Source organism: Asterias amurensis, chromosome 18 (genome assembly GCF_032118995.1).
Source record: "Asterias amurensis chromosome 18, ASM3211899v1".
NCBI lineage: Eukaryota > Metazoa > Echinodermata > Asteroidea > Forcipulatida > Asteriidae > Asterias > Asterias amurensis.
The window spans coordinates 8,050,284-8,071,673 of record NC_092665.1 but is presented as its reverse complement, the minus strand read 5'-3'; the positions used below and the strand labels follow the sequence as shown (position 1 = coordinate 8,071,673).

The 21,390-nt window shown below is 40.3% G+C and overlaps 1 protein-coding gene across 1 annotated transcript; it reads left to right on the top strand.

The window, feature by feature from the left end:
• The first annotated feature begins 2,525 nt into the window (after positions 1-2,525).
• Positions 2,526-12,644, top strand: LOC139950626 (uncharacterized). The gene is made up of 11 exons (XM_071949402.1): positions 2,526-2,595; positions 5,306-5,675; positions 5,891-6,160; positions 6,666-6,890; positions 7,040-7,276; positions 8,115-8,222; positions 9,785-10,133; positions 10,724-10,861; positions 11,376-11,474; positions 11,670-11,761; positions 12,092-12,644. Exons 2-11 carry the CDS (start codon positions 5,352-5,354, stop codon positions 12,233-12,235), a joined length of 1,986 nt encoding a protein of 661 aa, XP_071805503.1. The 5' UTR covers positions 2,526-2,595; positions 5,306-5,351; the 3' UTR covers positions 12,236-12,644.
• The last annotated feature ends 8,746 nt before the right edge of the window (positions 12,645-21,390 follow it).

Here is a 21,390-nt window from a genome sequence, read left to right as displayed (position 1 = left end):
TTGTTCTTCACACCCAGCTGAAAAGAGAGGAGTGGATTGTTTTATCAATGGAGGGGATACATATTTTGTTGTCCTTTGTTTCTGAATCTTACTATCGTCTTCTTCTGTGAAATTTGTCCGCGTGTACAAACACCAATGCGTTAAACTGCCAACAAACAAACAAACTGAATTTTTTTTTCAACAGTTAGATTGGTTCGTAAACTGTGGAGAATACTTTTTAAAACGAGGGAGAATTGTTATCGAAAAATTAGTTACTTTAAAATCCTTTAAAAATCAATTTTTTGTACTGGTAAGATAATTTCAAGCCATGAAGTATCATTGTTGAGTCTAGACTACACCTGGTAGGCCTACCTGTTTAAGTAGTGTGTATAGGTCTACATTATAAGAGAAAATAATCAACGGAGAAATTTATTCTCACAGTGTTTTATACTATCAACCTCTCCCCATTACTCGTTACCAAGAAAGGTTTTATGCCAATAATTATTTTGAGTAATTACCAATAGTGTCCACTGCCTTTAACAGCCATCAGGGTGTGGACAAAAACTTGTAAAATTGACTTTATCCATGATGCCTTCTCATTAATATGTTGTCTACCCTCTTTGGTAACGATTCAAGAACAGAAAAAAACCTGATTCGAAATCTAAAATAACTTTCAAATGTATCCGAAGACAACAAGTGAGAGTATAGTGACGGAACCGTGTGGAACCAGAGATACGCTCACTTCCCTTCTGTTTCCACTTAGCCCACTTAAATCAAATTCTTGGAAAATTACTTCTTTCTCGAAAACTACGTTACTTCAGAGGGAACCGTTTCTCACAATGTTCTATACTATCAACAGCTCTCCATTGCTTTAAAGGCAGTGGACACTATTGGTAATTAGTCAAAATAATTATTAGCATAAAACCTTACTTGGTAACGAGTAATGGGGAGAGGTTGATAGTATCAAATAGTGTGAGAATTATCTCTGAAATGACTTAGTTTTCGAGAAAGAAGTAATTTTCCACGAATTTGATTTCGAGACCTCAGATTTAGAATTTGAGGTCACGAAATCAAGCATCTGAATGCACACAACTTTGTGTGACAAGGGTATTTTTTCTTTCATTATTATCTTGCAACTTCGACGACCAATTGAGCTCAAATTTTCACAGGTTTGTTATTTTATGCATATGTTGAGATACACCAAGTGAGGAGACTGGTCTTTCACAATTACCAATAGTGTCCCGTGTCTTTAAGTTTTTATGCTGGTTCCAGTGTAGACTTATTAATAGAGTTCTAGTCACGAACAGTTTCCTTTTCAGAATCAACAGGCTGGACTCTAATTTATGTACTTTTTGTAATAATCAGGAGGAGCTCTTATCCATTTGTTTTGCTCATGTACCGCTACAACTTCTTTTTGAACAGCAGTGGCTTCATGGATTAATTATAAGACTAAGCTAAACATCATCCTTGACCATGAAGCGTTTTTATTTGGCAAAACAGACTTTAAGTGTAAAGCTACAACTCTTATTTTATTGATTTGCCGTTTTCATATCTACAAAATGAAAATGTCTAAGGACAGACTATCCTTCTTAGTTGTTAAAACAGAACTAAAAACTTATACTGCCATGGAAAAATGTATTGCCACTTGTAACTTGTTGGCCAGTTTCTATCTTAATCGGGATTACTATTCTGTTCTTTTCCAAGATGATTAATGTTCTAAGTGTTAATTATCCTTAAAAACGTTGTGTCTTGCTTTCACTAAACATTGTTTGTTTTGACGATCTGATGTACGATTTAATGAAATGTTGTAAATAAACCATTGTCCCCCTGGATAAAAAAAATAATATAAATAAAAAATAAATAAATTATGCTACCAATTATTTTTTAGTAATTACCAATAGTGTCCACTGCCTTTTCAAGGTGCTTTATCCGATCTCTGGCAGTAATAATATAATTTAACAGTTGCTTTAAAAATTGTTTATAACTTAAATAAAGTTAAAAGCCTTCACTTCAGGTATCGCACACGAAATGATCTCCTTCAATCTGCCATGCACAAACAATCTTGCAATTGACATGTATTTTGTGCACTGTCCACAGCAGTACATGCCCCAAAATGCACGTTTTCCATATTGAAACAGTTTCATCTTGTTGTTTTTTAGCAGATGTACCACCCTGGCTAGCTAATAACGGTGGGTCTACCGGGTCAGACATCTGCTTTGAATGGCAAAAGCCTTGGGTTCGAATTCGACCCGAGTATAGGTGCCCATCACACATTGTTTTTCTGTATAATGCAAATACCGCCATTGTTTTGAGCTGCAGTTTCACAAGTAGCTTTAAAACAGTATGGGACCATTAGTCACAAGATACATGCAAAGTCTAAGTCCATATTTCTGTTATTCGTGTGGTCTTCATAAAACTCATTATCTGAACGATAATTAAGAAGTCGTAGTAGAGATAACGGTTTCTATGAAACCATGTTTCGTCTTCTTTCGTATGATCAGTCCCCCGGAGTGAAGCCACCAATATCCTCATTAGTCAACGATGAGACGAAACATAAGCTGCTTGTGTCGCAGTTCACATCGTTACTCAGGACAGGCATGACGTGCATGTGAGAAGGTAAGTCAAATAATGTCATTTTGGGGCGAAAAGTTGAAGAGAACTTGGGTGAACAAGCGAACAAGTGGCATACACAAATCACATAAAAGGGAATCACAGAACACTGATCGAAACTATACTAAGGGTGTTAGCATCAATTTGAAATTGATTGACAAAATTCTGCACTGGTAGTCATAGTGGTTAAGAATGCCAGACAAAACCCTTGCTGCCGGCCGGCTTCGAAAACAACATAAAGCGATGTAGGATCAACATTACTCGAACTATTACTCCAACCATGAAACTAACACTCGTCATTAAACAAAAATAATTGATACGTTCCTATTTAACGGCAGTTGCGTTTGTGTGTGAACCTTAGAAAAGGGGAGAGGGATGCAGATATGCATATTTTACGTAGTTTTTATTATTATTGTATAATGTCCTACAAAGTACTGTATGGGAATTGTCAAGATCGGTGTGTCATATAACAAGAATCCTAGTACCTCGGCGTAATGAGGGACGCTACCCGGCTATCCATCGCCGCAGGAAACGTACAAATACTAAATCTCGGTCATTGTTTCCCTTACGGGATCTAGTATACAATGACAGATGTTGCAGAAGTACCCCACATTGAAAATCCTCTGAAAAAACACAAATGAGCAGACTTGTGTAGGCAACGCGTGGACAGATATCTCATATTCGTTTAAATGTCCAGCACGGCAACTAACAATTTCGCAGTCACATTTCAATGTTCTTTGATGTCCATGTTCATGTAATCCTCTTTACCTGATTGCTTTTTGAGCAAATGACACAGTAACTATAGTCTCCGGACAGTCAATAACGAGACGAAGTTCCCTTGCAGAGCGGTATACTCTTTTTATTTCAAACGTTTCCGTCAGCTTTTTTTGTACCGTGTAATAATAATAATAGAACAAAATACATACATAAAATTAATTTAAAAAAAAAACCGCACATGCACAGAAATATGTATACAAAAAATGCAACCCAAACAAAACAACGAAAATAATTGTTACGTAATGCGAACTTTTACGCAAAAGAATGCAAATAAATTACGAGCGTTACAGGACAAGGTCATAACGAGGTTGAGCTGCACGTTACGCGAGCAAATACGCTAACGTAAACGTCGAAAAAAATGTTCTGTTTCTGCCACTTAGGGCTTATTGCATGCTCACGTGACGTCTGCGCGCACGTACGTACCTGGAGTGAAAAATGGGAACTTCACATAATATGCTGAAAACGTGCGATTTTAACGACACAATTTTCTGACGTTCACGTTCACTTAAACCGTTCAGCTAAACCTCCCTTATAACAACTTCAGTGACTATAACAAGAAGTTGGTTTTATCGAAAACCAAGAACATAGAAAGTTAGAAACCGACTGCATAACAATTTTAAGAAACCATCCCAGATATAACAACTGATGGACAAAATAAGCGCCTAAGTGTTAAAAAAACGACAAACAAATTATTTGTCAAAAACATTGAGTTGTCAATATCGAACTTATCAACGCAATGGTTTTTCTATTAAAAGCCCGTCTTTACTTGTAAATCTGAATGTCATGCCGAATGTTAAATAAACTGAAAAGTTAGTATGAGCAAAAATATGTTAACTTGGCAATATCAGCCACCACCTATGTTGCCGCCAGTTAATATCGCAAACATATGGTGGCCCCGAAGGGACATCGCATGAACGCAAACGTGTGCGCACACGTATGCAATGTCGTGAAACAATTCGCGAATATGTGCGCACACGTATGCAATGTCGTGAAACAATTCGCGAATATGTGCGCACACGTATGCAATGTCGTGAAACAAATCGTGAATATGTGCGCACACGTATGCAATCTCGTGAACCAAATCGTGAATATGTGCGCACACGTATGCAATTTCGTGAACCAAATCGTGAATATGTGCGCACACGAGTGCGATTTGTTTTGCAATGTCGTGAATTTTATTGCATACCATGTTGCATACCATTAGGATGATGTCATAGTTGTGGAAAATTTGTTACCGATCTAGGGAGTACTGTGGCGCTACAGCAGGCTCCCTCTGTAAAGCATGTGTATACCCAGGAACTTGGCACCAGGCCAAGGACGACCACACGCCTCGCTTGCCTCACAACAAAGACTACTGCTGCAATGACTACCGCTTATCTCACTGTTGGAAAGAAACCCCCCAGATCATTAGACATTTTATTCAAAGGTATGCAACATGGTATGCAATAAAATTCACGACATCGCAAATAAAATTCGCAGACGTGTGCGCACATATTCGCGAATTGTTTCACGACATTGCATACGTGTGCGCACATATTCGCGAATTGTTTCACGACATTGCATACGTGTGCGCACATATTTGCGAATTGTTTCACGACATTGCATACGTGTGCGCACACGTTTGCGATATGCGATGTCCCTTCAGGGCCACCATACAAACAACTGTGGCCAGCGGTCACAAGTTAATAATCAGTAGCGGCCACAAGTTGTTAAATAACAGAAACCACAAGTTTTAGGAAGCCACATGTTATTAAAGAGCATCGGCCACAACTTTTTAAGTAGCAGTGGCAGCAAATTAAGCAGCAGTGGCCACAAGTTATATAGCAACAACCACAAATTATTAAGAAACAGCGTCCACACGTTATTATAAAAATAGTGGGCACAAGTTATAAGTAGCTGCGTAGTTTGACTATGATTTTGTTCAACTACTTTCATATAGAGTTTTGCTAGCTGTAGTTCATCTGGATAACCCTTTGGAGTTCACAATGGCTTCTGAGAAGGGTCTTCAAACTGATCCGGCAACTGGAGCTCATCCTCACAGTCGCACTAACAGCAATGCATCTAGCCTGGGATCAATGAGTCAAGTAGATGAGTCTATCAGAGAGGCTATACAAGACACAAAGACCAGTCTGTGTTCAGCAACTCCACTTACACCAGTTGGCAAAAGGAAGCAGATGATCAAGATGTTGACATTGACCTTAATGCCAATTGTCGTCTTGACCACACTGGCTATATCTGATCTGATTGCAACACTTACCAAAAGTATTGACGCTATTGAAATAAGACGCAATGTACAATTCAGTCGGCAGGTAAGACTCATCATTGTTATTATAACAGAACCATTGTAACATTTTATACACGTTTGTTCATCACGTCTAAGCTCTGACGTGTACGGCTCCATCTCATGTACCGGCACATCCTATTATTTATTAATTTGTTTTAGGTGTTTTAAAATTAAAAGTAGAAGCTTGCCAAAAGGCGTTTGTTATAACATTTATTTTGTACATGTCCAATTGTATTCTAGGTTGGTACCCTTGTTCATAGTCTTCAGCTTGAACGTGACATGACTGCTTTATACATTAGTTCATTGATGCAGCAAAGGACGACTGGTCCCCAGCGGAAGATCTTTCTGATTAATACGTATCCATTGGTAGATGAAGTATTGGAGAATCTCGATGACTGGCCTGTTGCGGGGACGGTAGCTTACCAACAATTTCAAAATAAAGAAGCTTTCATGTCATTTTTGTTCGAGTATCGACTGACTCTGGATATTCACAATACCACCATTTATGAGGTACGGTGTCGTAGTTCCGTCTCCATTTGTTTAAAGGCAGTGGACAATATTGGTAATTACTCAAACTATTAGCATAAAACCTTACTTGGTAACTAGCAATAGGGAGAGATTGATAGTAAAAAAAAAAAATTCATATTATCTCGCAACCTCGACGACCAAATGAGCTCAAATTTTCACAGGTTTATTATTTTACGCATTATGTTGAGATACACCAAGTAAGAAGACTGGTCTTTGACAATTACCAATAGTGTCCAGTGTCTCATTAAGATTTAAAAAAAAACCTTTATTTTTACATTAAAACAAAATGTACTTCTTCAAGGGATGATTTCTTGAATGACATGACATTGTTCAGAGGACGCCAGTCTGAAGTGAGGTATAATATTGTAATGTTGTAATTTTCAGTAAATTATTTCAAGTGTTGTACTTCTGATATCAACCACGAGACTCTATGCTGATAAAGACACTGTGTCATAACAACAACGTATTGGTTCTTTTCTTCCTTCAGGTCATCCATTTCTACACTGATGCAATCCAATTGTTCATTGATTGGTTGTATGAGAGTGTTGGAAAGTCTGGAGGTCAGGGTTTGTGGGAAACCCTGGTGGCTTATCAACTACTTATAGTTGGCATGGAACAAACTGGCATTGAACGAACACTGGGGGCGGTGTTCTATACTCAGGGTGGTTTCGACAAGCCTACCGATTATCGCTGGTATATGGAGAAAATGCAGGTTGGGATCTTAATGTTCAGTCAGAACCCTATACTGAAAAAATATACGTGTAAATCACATGAAGAAATAAGTTGATTATAGACAAGTAAAATGGAAATGAAAGGAACTAACAAGAAAAATATATTGATTGTCACTTATCTTTCTTGCAGGTTGGAAAGAGCAACATTTGGGCATCTCAAAAATACTCCGATTTGGTACGCGAGATTTTGGACGGTAAAGTAAAAAAGTTTGAATACGATTACGCAGAAATTATCAACACGATGCGACAAGAAATCTCGCACAATAATGCTTCCCGTGAACCATCCTGGCAAGAAGGAACATGGTGGTTTGATAATATGACCATCTACATCGACACGCTCAAGGATATACAACGACGAATGGCTGAGGTTAGACGACACTATGTTAGAGTCATTAGGCCTAATCAAAGTACAAACTATGTATTCAGTTGGTCCACAATCGTTTCTCATCAAAGCAAACAGTACGATGTTTTTTCTTTTATTTTCCAGTTACTGTAATGAGGATTTATGAATTAAAGGCAAAGTATATATATATTTTATTTTTGGACCGCTCGATTGTTTTAACTCTATAAAAATGTAAATAATATGTATAGATGTATAGAATAGCAATTAAATGTGAAAATTTCATTTCAAAAGATGGATTTTGATATATCGCCGAAAATCCGGAACAAAAATGTCCAAGCAGGAAATAATCCCTAATGAGAACACAAACTGAGAAACGTTACCGACAGTAACGCTTCTCAGATTCAAAACTTGGTACATAAAAACTGTTTCACTTCGAAGTAAAGTATTTCTGCAACTTAAAAGTGTTATCAAAAGTTGATGTAGGCTTCTAACTAAAAGTGTATTGGCATTGCTTACAAAAAAACGACTAGGCCTATATTCCGTCCTTTTTAGTGAGTTAATAATGAATGCAGTAGGCCCTACATTCCTTTGTCCCAGCTCTTCCGGGTTAGTGGGTGGTTTATATCACGTTTTTATTCGGTATAATGCCGTGTGCGAAACGTCGACTTCGGCTAAAGCTACGGCTAGGTCGCGCGCGTCTTTCTATTCTTCAACACCTGGCAGACACTCGCTGATTTATAGAACCATAGCTGTAGCCAAAGTCACCGTTTCGGGCACGGCCTGGTACTCAATATCCTACATGCATAAAGAAAAAGAGAGAAGAAAGACAAAATTAAAGCAATGATTGTTGTTATGATTACAGGTGATATTGAACAAGTTGAATAGTGCTGTGACTACGGACAATGCTGATCTGGCTGTCAGTATTTGCATTATGGTGATTGTAGTCATCATGTGCGTGATCATCATCAAGGTAACAGACACAGTCACCCACTACAAACCAACACAAAAAACCTGTCCGGTTTAAAAGCTGAAGGTGTTGTCGTGGAAGAGATTTATAAAGGCTTTTCATTTTGAGAAGCATTATGACAGCATTAACGGTCAACGATGTTTGTTACAGTAACACCGTCCAATCAATACGGACCACACGGTTGTTTTATACCGATTTCACGTATTTGGGGGAGGTTTAGCTGCACGTTCTGCGTGAACGTGAACGTCAACGTGAACGTTACAAGTTGTGTCGTCAAAATCTCTCGTTTTTAACATACGTGAAGTGAACATTTTGTTACGTCAGGTGCGTACGTGCAGACGCCATGCGTTAGCATGCAATAAATGGCGAGGTCACCTTAAAGGAACACGTTTCCTTGGATCGGACGAGTTGGTCTATAAAAAGCGTTTGTAACCGTTTGTTGTAAAATGCATATGGCTAGAAAGATCTTTTAAAAGTAGAATACAATGATCCACACAAATTTGCCTCCCACTGACTCCCATAAATGGCCGACCGTGTTAGTCGACGAGGTAAAAAAAAAACGTGCATTTTCGAGTCCTGCTTGTGTGGGTCATTGTATTCTACTTTTACAAGACCTTTCTACCCATATGCATTTTATAACAAACGGTTACAAACGCTTTCAAAGACCAACTCGACCGATCCTTTAAGTGGCGACGTCACCTAGAAATGACACAATTTTGACGTTCTCGTTCACGTATTTACTCACGTAAGTTGCAGCTAAACAAATTGTTGGATGCTACTGTGGCTCGATTTCATAAGCACGCAATTGCCTTGTCTTGTACTTGTCTCATCCATGTTGTATCCATCGGGCAGTATATCGTCTTTCAACCCCTTCCTCTGCCCGCCTCGTTTCCCCCTTGCCTGTTCTTGGTTTCCAATCTGACATTTTGGTCCGTTTGTTGTGATTTGTCTATGCATGCCATGTGTCCGGCCAATCTCCACTTTGCATATACCTGATTTCACAATAATTATGTTACTACCGTTTTCTTCCTTGCATCACTGCATCTTATTTTTATCCGATAGATATTTAGTAACATTCTTCTCTTGTTTCCATTTTCCAAAAACCCGTCACACACTGGGGTCGACCCAGGGAAGCTAAACGAACGCACCCGATGTGGCGGGAGATTCTCTCCCCCATTCATACGACGAGCTGTGATAGCGCCCTTTTTAACCATCCACCTTCAGCTCATGTTAAGTTCCCATTGGGGGACAGACAATTTTCTTACGACACCGACCAGTAGCAGGGAAGTGTGCAAACACAACAGAGAAGAGTAAAGACCGTGTTGGAAAACATCCATTCTCACTGCTTCAGTGATTCTGCTTTCAAAATTGAAAATCTGGTTAACGTGTTTTACTTTGTCTTTCTAAATTCTTTTGCTCAGTGTATGCCTATCTTGGTGTATGTAGTATCCACAGAGCTATATATAGCTCTATTTGATGATATCTCACGTTTATGCACTATCAATAGCCAGTTTTTTATAGGATGCCACCACAAATGTAAATGTCTTGTTGAATTTGGTTTACAGGCAGTTGAGTCGTTGACAGCAAATATGCAAGTAAATGCCCGCACCCTGGCTGACCAGACTAGAGCCCTGAATAAAGAACGCAAACGAACTGATACACTGCTCTACCAGATGCTCCCCAAGTCCGTCGTAGTCAGCCTGAAACACAACCAGAATGTACGCGCAGAAAACTTCGCCGAGGCCACCATCTTATTTTCGGATATTGTCGCCTTCACCCGAATATGTTCTGAGAGCAGTCCTCTTCAGGTCGTCGAGATGTTGAATAATGTTTACACCAACTTCGATAGCCGCATCGATAAATATAATGTGTATAAAGTGGAGACCATTGGTGATGCCTACATGGTTGTATCAGGTAACTGTTTTTGTATGTTGTGGAACAAGCTTCAAATTGAGCCAAATATAGTCACAATTCGCATTTTCGTTACAAAGTGATATAGCGCACATCCGTCACCCAATGGCCGCTCAGGGCGCTTTTAGGAAATACTGTATGTTAGCCAGGAACACAGGGGCAAACCCCTTCTCTTGACAATTGAGCTATGTGTTATTTTACTTGTGTTATACAACACACGGGACCAACGGCTTTACGTCCCATCCGTAGGAAGAAGCAATGATGGAGTGTCTTGCTTTAGGAAACAAGTGCCACGACTTCGACTCGAACGCACACTCTGCTGATCAGAAACACGGAAGCTTGAATCCGGTGCGCTTGACCGTTCGGCCACGACACTTCAACAGAACTAAGCGGTCACGGTGGTATAGCTTCATCATTTAAAAGGTTTAAACGACCCCAAATGGAGTGACTGTGTGGAGTGTGTGCTATCGTAAAAGTTCCTAATAACCATTGACCATTTTAAATTGACTTTTTGATATGTAGGCCTCTCATTTCATTTTGTAAATGCATCAGACTAAAAAGCTTTTTGTTTGATTAATCTGCTCTTAATGTAGGTTTGCCTCAGCGTAATGGTAACAAGCACGCCAGTGAAATAGCACTCATGGCATTGGATTTGCAGAATTGTATCGAAGGATTGGTCATTCCACATAAGCCAGGAACAAAGATGACATTGCGTATTGGAATGCACACTGGTAAGAAAGACAAACAACTGATTCGTGTTCTTAGTAATCAAACTGCGGCAAACTATGTTAGTACTAAATCCCATAGGCTATACTAAAAGGTGTCAACGTCCATGCATGAAGAAACTAAAACATTATTGTATTTTGTCTGTTGATTCGTGGCTGAATAAAATTAAAAAATAACAAAAAAGATACACACTTTCTGACGTTTTAAAATAAGTATTTCGCCACTGCCTGCAATATATGAACGGAACAATGGTGTGTCAATTATAATGTAAGGCGTCAGGAATGGTTTCAGTTTATTACTAATTAGACCAAGCAGATTACCGACAATGACGTCATGTCATAGCGGGAATTACGTATATGACTTTGGCAAAATTGCTGACCAGTTAAAAAAACAATTAAATTATGGGGAATGAGCCCCGTAACTTTATGTAAAAAAAAACACTGATGACTTCCATCAAATGTTTCATAACAATAATTGTTTTTCGCTTTTCACTAAATACATGTTTGTATATACATGTAGGTCCTGTGGTTGCTGGCATTGTTGGATCCAAGATGCCTCGATACTGTCTATTTGGTGAGACAGTCAATATTGCTGCTAAGATGGAGTCTAACGGACTACGTAAGTTGTTGAATGAAAACTAGTTTGAACAAGCTACAAAACGCTGTGACTGTAAAATCAGCTGAGGGTATAATGTATCAACTCGTTTTAACGTAACGGGAGAACATGTTTCAAAGCTCTGCACTAGACGTATAGTGTAACTATGAATACTTTGTTGTTGTTCGTAACTTTCTTCGTCTTATATTATCCGTTCAGCTAATCGCATTCAAGTGAGTGAAGACTGTGCACGTATTTTGACCATCATCAACAAGTTTTGTTTGGCAAAGAGAGGTGAAATGTTGATTAAGGTAAAGTATTAAACACTCCCCTCCTTGACTTCACGACTGCGCAATAGCCACGATTATAGCCAGTTTTAAATAAGTTTTAAAAACGATTAAAGTGAATCAAATCACTAAGGGCCTTTAGAAGAAACAAATAAATATATAATAGTTTTATAAAAGTAGGTCTCTATAGCAAGGAGTTCACCAATTTGATTTGCATATTGTTATATCGTTGTAATTGTTATATGAATCATCTATATAGTCAGATGTAAGTTTTCAAACAATGGTTATTTGTAACAAAAAATTTGAACCAACCAAAAACTAATGCAAAAAATTGTTATGCGTTTTTATGAGCAGGGAAGAGGCACCATGACTACCTACTGGTTGCTTGGTTACGTGAAGAATCCATCCGATAGCACTACTGTCAACCCAGTGTACCGTGAGGGCGTCAATATACATGTACCTGAGTTACCAACTCCAGCATTTGTAGCCAATGACTAAAAATAACGAGAAACATCAACTTTCTAATCGATCCTATGACGTCACTCAGTGGGGCCTCCTTCACGTCTTAGACTCCAAAAGGAGAAAGTATAAAATCGGGCGATATAAGGATCGTTCAGTGGGTTAAGTATGGGTTATACTGGTGTGGCTGGTAATCTACCCCGGAGATTCTGTCTCAATACGGGACATGGGCTGAAGGAGGTTGATTCAAAGGAGGGCGCTACCAGAATACATTGATACTCAGTTTCCCGTAAGGGGTGACACAATCTCACACCGGCAAAATGGACATGAATCAACTGCAATTCAATAGACGGGTCAATTACATTGTAATAGAGTACCAAAGGGAAGTTTGCTATGTCTTTTAAGGCACTGGACTCAATATTGGTAATTACTCAAAACAATTGTTAGCATAAAAACTGACTTTATAATGTAGTTCTCAAGAAAGACGTCATTTGCCACTAAAATATTTGAATTTGAATTCGAGATATCAGAATTATAATTTGAGGTCTCGAAATCAAGCATCTGAAAGCACACAACTTCGTGTGACAAGTTTTTTTTCTTTTCATTTTTATCTCTCAACCACCAATTGAGTTCAAGTTTTCACAGGTTTGTTATTTAGTGCATATATATTGAGATACACCGAGTGATCTTTGTTAATTACCAAAGATGTCCCGGGCCTTTAACCTTTACTGAATACTTTGGCTTTGACTGAGTCTGTTATTTCATTATTTCGTAATCGCAATCTTTGTTCTCGGAAGACATGGTTTTGTGGTCTCTCAACCTAATGCGATCTGCTCGTCTGGCCGTCGTCAAGCTAAAGAATTTACACGTGAAGCATGCTACCAATTAGCATCATCTTAACGGAAGATTTAACGTAGTTTTAACTGTAAAACTATTTTAATCATTACAAGAAAACTTGTATTTTATTTGTATTACTTAAAAGCTCCTCTTTCTGTTCAACTGTGCCTCATCTGGTCCTTTGCACGTCTGATCCTATGACATCAATGTTCCACTGTGCTCACCAAGCCAATTATTGCACCTTAAAGCCATTATACACTTTCGGTACAGAAAGAAAAAAGTTCACAGATTTACAAATATTTACAGGGTTTACAGAAGGTAATGGTGAAAGACTTCTCTTGAAATATTGTTCCATGAAATACTTTACTTTTTGAAAAAACATTAAAACAATGTCAATTCTCGATAGCGAGAATTACGGATTTATTATAAACACATGTCATGACACGGCGAAACGCGTGAAAACAGGAGTAGGTTTTCCCCGTTATTTTCTCCCGACTCCGATGACCGATTGAGCCTTAACTTTCACAGGTTTGTTATTTTGTATATAAGTTGTGATACACGAAGTGTGGGACTTGGAAAATACTGTTTACCGAAAGTGTATAATGACTTAAAGTAGCCTCACTATTCCACGGTGCTTCGTTTAAAGTCACATTGCTTCTCAGGTAGACTAGTGACTCAAATTTTCCACTGTGCTTTATCTTTAGTCACATTTGTCTATAAGTTAGCCTAAATGTAACATTAATTTTCCACAGTACACCACCGAGTCACATTGCACTTCAAGGTGCGTCACTTTGACCTCGACGTTCCACTGTGCCTCATTGAGTCACATTGCACCTTATAGCCACTCTTCCACTTAGCCTCACTGAGTCACATTGCACCCAAGTAGCCTCAGTACCTCACTGAGTCACATTGCACCCAAGAAGCCTCAATGTTCCACTGTGCCCCATTGAGTCATATTGCACCTAATTGCCACTCTTCCACTGAGCCTCACTGAGTCACATTGCACCCAAGTAGCCTTAATGTTCCACTGTGCCTCATTGAGTCATGATGCACCTTAGCCACTCTTCCACTGAGCCTCACTGAGTCACATTGCACTCAAGTAGCCTAAGTGCCTCACTGAGTCACATTGCACCCAAGTAGCCTCAATGTTCCACTGTGCCTCATCGAGTCATATTTAGCACCTAAGCCTATTTCCACTTAGCCTCACTGAGTCACATTGCACCCAAGTAGCCTAAGTGCCTCATTGGGTCATATTGCACCTTATCCACTTTTTCACTGTGGCCCAATGAGTCACATTGCACCCAAGTAGCCCCATTGTTCCCATGTGCATCATTGAGTCATATTGCACCTTAGCCACTCTTTCACTTAGCCTTACTGAGTCACATTTTACCTTAGGTAGCCTCAATTTAACTTCAATGTTCAACTATGACTTTGAGTCAGATTGTATCCCGATTAGCCTAATTATGACCTCAATGATCCACTGTGGCTCAATGAGTCACATTCCACCCAAGTAGCATAACTGTTACCTCAATGTTACCTCAATGTTCAACATTGCACCTTAGCCATAATATTCCACTGTGCCTAATTGAGTAACATTGCACCCAAGTAGCCTGAATTGTACCTCAACGTAGTTAATGTCGCACTGCGCCTGATTGAGTCACTTTGCACCAAAGTATCCTCAATTTGACCTCAATGTTCCACTGTGACTGATTGAGTCACTTGGCACCAAAGTAGCCTCAATTTGCCCCCAATGTTCCTCTGTGACTGATTGAGTCACATTGCACCTTAGTCACTGTTCCTGTGTTCCCTAATGAGTCACATTGCACTCAAGAAGCTGCAATGTTACTCCATTGTTCCATTGTGCCACATTGAGTCACATGCCCGCAAGCAGCCTCAATTTAACCTTTTGACTAATTGAGTCACATTTAGTGCTGGGCGCTGTTCGTTTGTGAATGAGATCTTTTGGGCGGATTGATATTAGTTTTAGACAGTGTCACTCGGTTCATTCATAAAAATGACCGGATCTAATTTAAAGATGGCGATTTGCTTTTTCTTTTGATTGTGGATGGCTCTACGTGAAGGAAAACTTTTGTAATCTTTGAACAAATTACGTCAGAAATGTCATTGTTTTAACTCTTCACGAAGGTGAGCATAGTTAAATACTTAATTTATGCTGTTTTATGCTGTCTTAATAGAAGTTTCATTAGGATTCAGACAAAACATTCATGTCAGTTGTCGCCCGACGTCCGCGGATATTCGGATATTAAAGAATATCCGGTTACTTGGATGTAATTACAGAACTATCCGGTTTATAAATAGCTATTCGCGCCCTATGCGGATATCCGGTTAAGAAAAAAAAGGCATTCGCGGTTACGGATAGGAAAACCTATTCGCCATTAACCGGATATTCGAATAATTCGCCCAGGCCTAGTCACATTGTACCTCAAGTAGCCTCAATTTGACTTCATGTTCCACCTGTGACTGATTGAGTCACATTGCACCAAAGCAGCCGAAATGTCCCACTGTGCCTCATTGAGTCACTTTGCACCCAAGTAGACTTAATGTCCCACTGTGCCTCATTGAGTCACATTGCACGTTGGCCACTGCTCCTAAGTGCCCTGTTGATGAGTCACATTGAAACCTAAAGTAGCTCTAAAGTTAATGTTAGAGTGTGCCTCATTCAGTCACATTGCACCCAAGTATACTGAATATTCCACTCTGCCTCAGTGAGTCACACTGCACGTTGGCCACTGTTCCCATGTGCCCTGTAAAGTCACATTGCAACTTTAAGTAGCCTCAAAGTTAATTTACACTGTGCTTCATTGAGTCACACTGCTTCTCAATTCGCCTATGGAGACCCCCATGTTCCCCTGTGCCTTGTCGTGTCACAATTACTTTTTAGTTAGTTAGCCTCAATGTAACTTGAATTGTCCATTGTGCCCAATCGAATCACATTGCATCCAGTTAGACTAATTTGAACTCAGTTTTCCCTGGTGCCTCATCGGGTCACACTGCACCTCAGATAGCCTCAACTTGTCCTCAATGTCCCACTGTGCCACATCTAGTCATACATGCACACACACGGAGACTGCAATATTCCATTGCTGGTCACATTGCACCCCAGCTAGGTCACTGTGATCTAAATGTTCCACTGTGCCATATCGATACACACACACACTCATTCGTGACCTCAATGTTCCTCTACGTGTCCTTGAGTCACATTGCTTCCGGTTGCGATCTCAATGTTCCACTGTACCTCATCGAGTCACAATGCACGCTCACGCAAGTTCCATTGCGATCTCAATGTTCCACTGTACCTCATAGAGTCACAATGCACGCTCACGCAAGTTCCATTGCGATCTCAATGTTCCACGGTGCCTAATCGAGTCACAAGGCACTCTCACGCAAGTTGTATTGCAATCTCAATGTTCCACTGTACCTCATCAAGTCACAATGCACGCTCACTCAAGTTCCATTGCGATCTCAATGTTCCACGGTGCCTAATCGAGTCACAATGCACGCTCACGCAAGTTGCATTGCGATCTCAATGCTCCACGGTGCCTAATCGAGTCACAATGCACCCTCACGCAAGTTGCATTGCGATCTCAATGTTCCACTGTGCCTCATCGATTCACAATGCACGCTCACGCAAGTTGCATTGCGATCTCAATGTTCCACTGTGACTCATTGAGTCACAATGCACGCTCACGCAAGTTCCATTGCGATCTCAATGTTCCACGGTGCCTTTATTGAGTCACAATGCACGCTCACGCAAGTTCCATTGTGATCTCAATGTTCCACTGTGCCTAATCGAGTCACAATGCACCCACACGCAAGTTGCATTGCGATCTCAATGTTCCACTGTGCCTCATCCATTCACAATGCACGCTCACGCAAGTTGCATTGCGATCTCAATGTTCCACGGTGCCTCATTGAGTCACAATGCACGCTCACGCAAGTTCCATTGCAATCTCAATGTTCCACGGTGCCTTTATTGAGTCACAATGCCGCTCACGCAAGTTCCATTGCGATCTCAATGTTCCACTGTGCCTCATTAAGTCACAATGCACGCCCACGCAAGTTGCATTGCGAACTCAATGTTCCACTGTGCCTCATTGAGTCACAATGCACGCTCATGCAAGTTCCATTGCGATCTCAATGTTCCACGGTGCCTTTATTGAGTCACAATGCACGCTCACGCAAGTTCCATTGCGATCTCAATGTTCCACTGTGCCTCATTGAGTCACAATGCACACTCACGCAAGTTCCATTGCGATCTCAATGTTCCACTGTGCCCCATTGAGTCACAATGCACGCTCACGCAAGTTGCATTGCGATCTCAATGTTCCACTGTGCCTCATTGAGTCACAATGCACGCTCACGCAAGTTGCATTGCGATCTCAATGTTCCACTGTGCCGCATTGAGTCACAATGCACGCTCACGCAAGTTCCATTGCGATCTCAATGTTCCACGGTGCCTTTATTGAGTCACAATGCACGCTCACGCAAGTTCCATTGCGATCTCAATGTTCCACGGTGCCTAATCGAGTCACAATGCACCCTCACGCAAGTTGCATTGCGATCTCAATGTTCCACTGTGCCTCATTGAGTCACAATGCACGCTCACGCAAGTTCCATTGCGATCTCAATGTTCCACGGTGCCTTTATTGAGTCACAATGCATGCTCACGCAAGTTCCATTGCGATCTCAATGTTCCACTGTGCCTAATCGAGTCACAATGCACCCTCACGCAAGTTGCATTGCGATCTCAGTGTTCCACTGTGCCTCATTGAGTCACAATGCACGCTCACGCAAGTTCCATTGCGATCTCAATGTTCCACTGTGCCTCATTGAGTCACAATGCACGCTCACGCATATTGCATTGCGATCTCAATGTTCCACTGTGCCTCATTGAGTCACAATGCACGCTCACGCAAGTTGCATTGCGATCTCAATGTTCCACGGTGCCTTTATTGAGTCACAATGCAAGCTCACGCAAGTTCCATTGCGATCTCAATGTTCCACTGTGCCTCATCGAGTCACAATGCACGCTCACGCAAGTTCCATTGCGATCTCAATGTTCCACTGTGCCTCATTGAGTCACAATGCACGCTCACGCAAGTTGCATTGCGATCTCAATGTTCCACTGTGCCTCATTGAGTCACAATGCACGCTCACGCAAGTTTCATTGCGATCTCAATGTTCCACGGTGCCTTTATTGAGTCACAATGCACGCTCACGCAAGTTCCATTGCAATCTTAATGTTCCACTGTGCCTCATTGAGTCACAATGCACGCTCACGCAAGTTGCATTGCGATCTCAATGTTCCACTGTGCCTCATTGAGTCACAATGCACGCTCACGCAAGTTCCATTGCGATCTCAATGTTCCACGGTGCCTTTATTGAGTCACAATGCACGCTCACGCAAGTTCCATTGCGATCTCAATGTTCCACTGTGCCTCATTGAGTCACAATGCACGCTCACGCAAGTTCCATTGCGATCTCAATGTTCCACTGTGCCTCATTGAGTCACAATGCACGCTCACGCAAGTTGCATTGCGATCTCAATGTTCCGAGGTGCCTCATCGAGTCACAATGCTCGCTCACGCAAGTTCCATTGCGAACTCAATGTTCCACGGTGCCTTTATTGAGTCACAATGCACGCTCACGCAAGTTCCATTGCGATCTCAATGTTCCACTGTGCCTCATTGAGTCACAATGCACGCTCACGCAAGTTCCATTGCGATCTCAATGTTCCACTGTGCCTCATTGAGTCACAATGCACGCTCACGCAAGTTGCATTGCGATCTCAATGTTCCACGGTGCCTCATCGAGTCACAATTCCATTGCAAGTGCCTCATGGAGACAAATTTGCGTCACAACAAGATTGTGACCCAAAGATTTCCCCGTAATTATTATGTGGTCGTGCTACGCCGCGACACTTTGTCCATTGGTCCAATGTTTGTCAATGTAATCGATCTAATAGAGAGGTTTTGCAAGCGTGCGGATACAGAACCAGATACAGATATGATAACCGTTTCCGTTCACGTCAGCCACGTTTTGGATGTTGTTTCTCAAAATGTAGGAATGTGTCACTTGAGTGCGCCTTGCATTCACCATGAGTGGGTTTCCCGACAGGCATGACTTTATAGAGACCACGTGTTTTATACAGTGCAATTTCTCATCGTTTTGCTTGCAAATGAATAAAAAAATTCTATTTACGTTGGAAATGAGTTTGATCCCTAGGACTAAACGGCAACTAAACGTCTGCAAAACAGTATCCGTTTACCTACGAAGTGTACGATCATGCTCCTGTATCCGTTGCTAACGTGTGTGCAAAATACGATAGTCGCGGAAACGCGTCACGTGAACACACAAAGTGTCGACGTCGGTATCTGTATGTGTATCCGTAGACTTGCGAAACCTCTCTACTGTCCCTGACACACCTTAACGTTTTAGCCAGCGCCTGCCGACGTATGAACAATTCTCTAGAACGTTGGATAAGCTGAACTATCGATGTATGTGAGCGTATGCAAAGCGTATTCCTTACGAGTTGGACGTATACATACCGTAGTAGTATTGAAACCAATAACACGTTCCGTACAAAAAAGTGTAGGCTATCAATGTTTTGGATGTTAACGAAACAATTTACACCGTTTGAACATGTTAGGACGCAATCACAAAATCGCGCACGGATCTATGGTTCGCATTAAAATGAAAAGACGTCGACTTACGAACATTGTTGCAAATATTTTCCTATACATTCATTTGTGTGTGTACGTTTTCACTTATTTATTTAGTTAACAGTGTTGATTCGTTATGTCTAAAGGTGTCTTTTTCATATACAGCATACTTACTTGAATTTATCCAGTATCACGTTGTACATTTTGTGTTGTTTTGGCCGTGTATAAATGATAATAAATTTAGTTGAAAACCTTTTTGGTATAGGTTTTCTCGGTCAAATTCGGCAAATGAGCAGCCAATTTAATCCCCATGCGTTCGAATTAAAGCTATTTTGCCTCTACGGTTTTTACTGCGTTTCAAATTCAGAATTTCGTTTTGAGGCATTCAAGTTCCTAGCTCTCTTATTCTTTTTCATGACACACAATCATCATTCAATTTAGCAAAGCTGGTTCAACTAGAGATTTTGCTGATTTAATCATTTTCAATTTCGTAAAGAGGCAACCAATTTCGCCTAAAGTACGACTAAAGAAATACGAATAAACAGATAAACTGTCGTACCTTCACTTTTAAATCGAGCGAACCTTATTTTCTTTATTTAATGTTTCAGGTAGACTTTACCTTGGCCCCATAAGAGTTGTTTTCTTCTTTATTTTTTTTCGGGAGACCTTCAATGGTTAACTGACCAAGACCTGGAATTTGAATGTTTTTGAATGTTTTTTTTGTTTTTTGTTGTTTAAAAAAATGTTTTTCCAGGTGTTTTTTTGTGTAAATATTCACCAACCATCTGTTAGCGTGCCAGACATCTTGGCATATTATGTTCAAGAGTGCCACATGCCTTTAACATTCGTATAAGGAAACAACAAGTTAACCAATCGTTTTTAAGACTGCACAAATATCAGCATTGACTGCCTCAAAATGAAATTGAATGACGAAACACACGCCTCAAAAACACTCCTGCGAATTTGAGCGCAGCTTTGATGAATTGTTAAACTGAATGGTTATTTTGTTAAATCGAATGACGTAAATCTAGATTTTACTAGTCTTAAAAAGAAATCGAATGACCCTTTTTCAGTAGCATTCGATTTCGTGCGAGATAGAATAGGCTGGTGGTTAAATTGGCTGCTCATTTTCCGAAATTGACCGAGAAAACCTATATTAAGATGATGAAAAGGTTTAAGCTTAACATTCACGAGGTATATTCAGTCCGAGTGAAATTGTGTTATTGTTAAAGAAACTGGTGTCCTCAAACACTCGTTTCTTATTCTACACTATTGGTGATAACTATAAACAATTGTTAGCATACAAACTTACTTGGAATGGTAACAAGCAATGTAGAGCTGTTTGTAGTATAAAACATTGTGAGAAACGGGTCCCTATCAAGTAACGTAGTTTTTTAAAGAAATAAATTAGGCCTTACTCCCCACTATATTTGATTTGAATTCGAGACATCAGCTGAGGTGTCGAATTCAAGGCATCTGAAAGCACACAATACTGTGTGACAAATGTTTTCCCCCCATTATTCTCTTGACTTCGACGACCAACTGAGTAGAAGTTTTCACAGTTTTTTAAATATATTTTATGCATAATGTTAAGAAATACCAAGTGTACCTTGTGTATCTTGTGATACACCAACTGTATCTTGTGTGACAAATGGTCTTTGACAATTCAAAGGT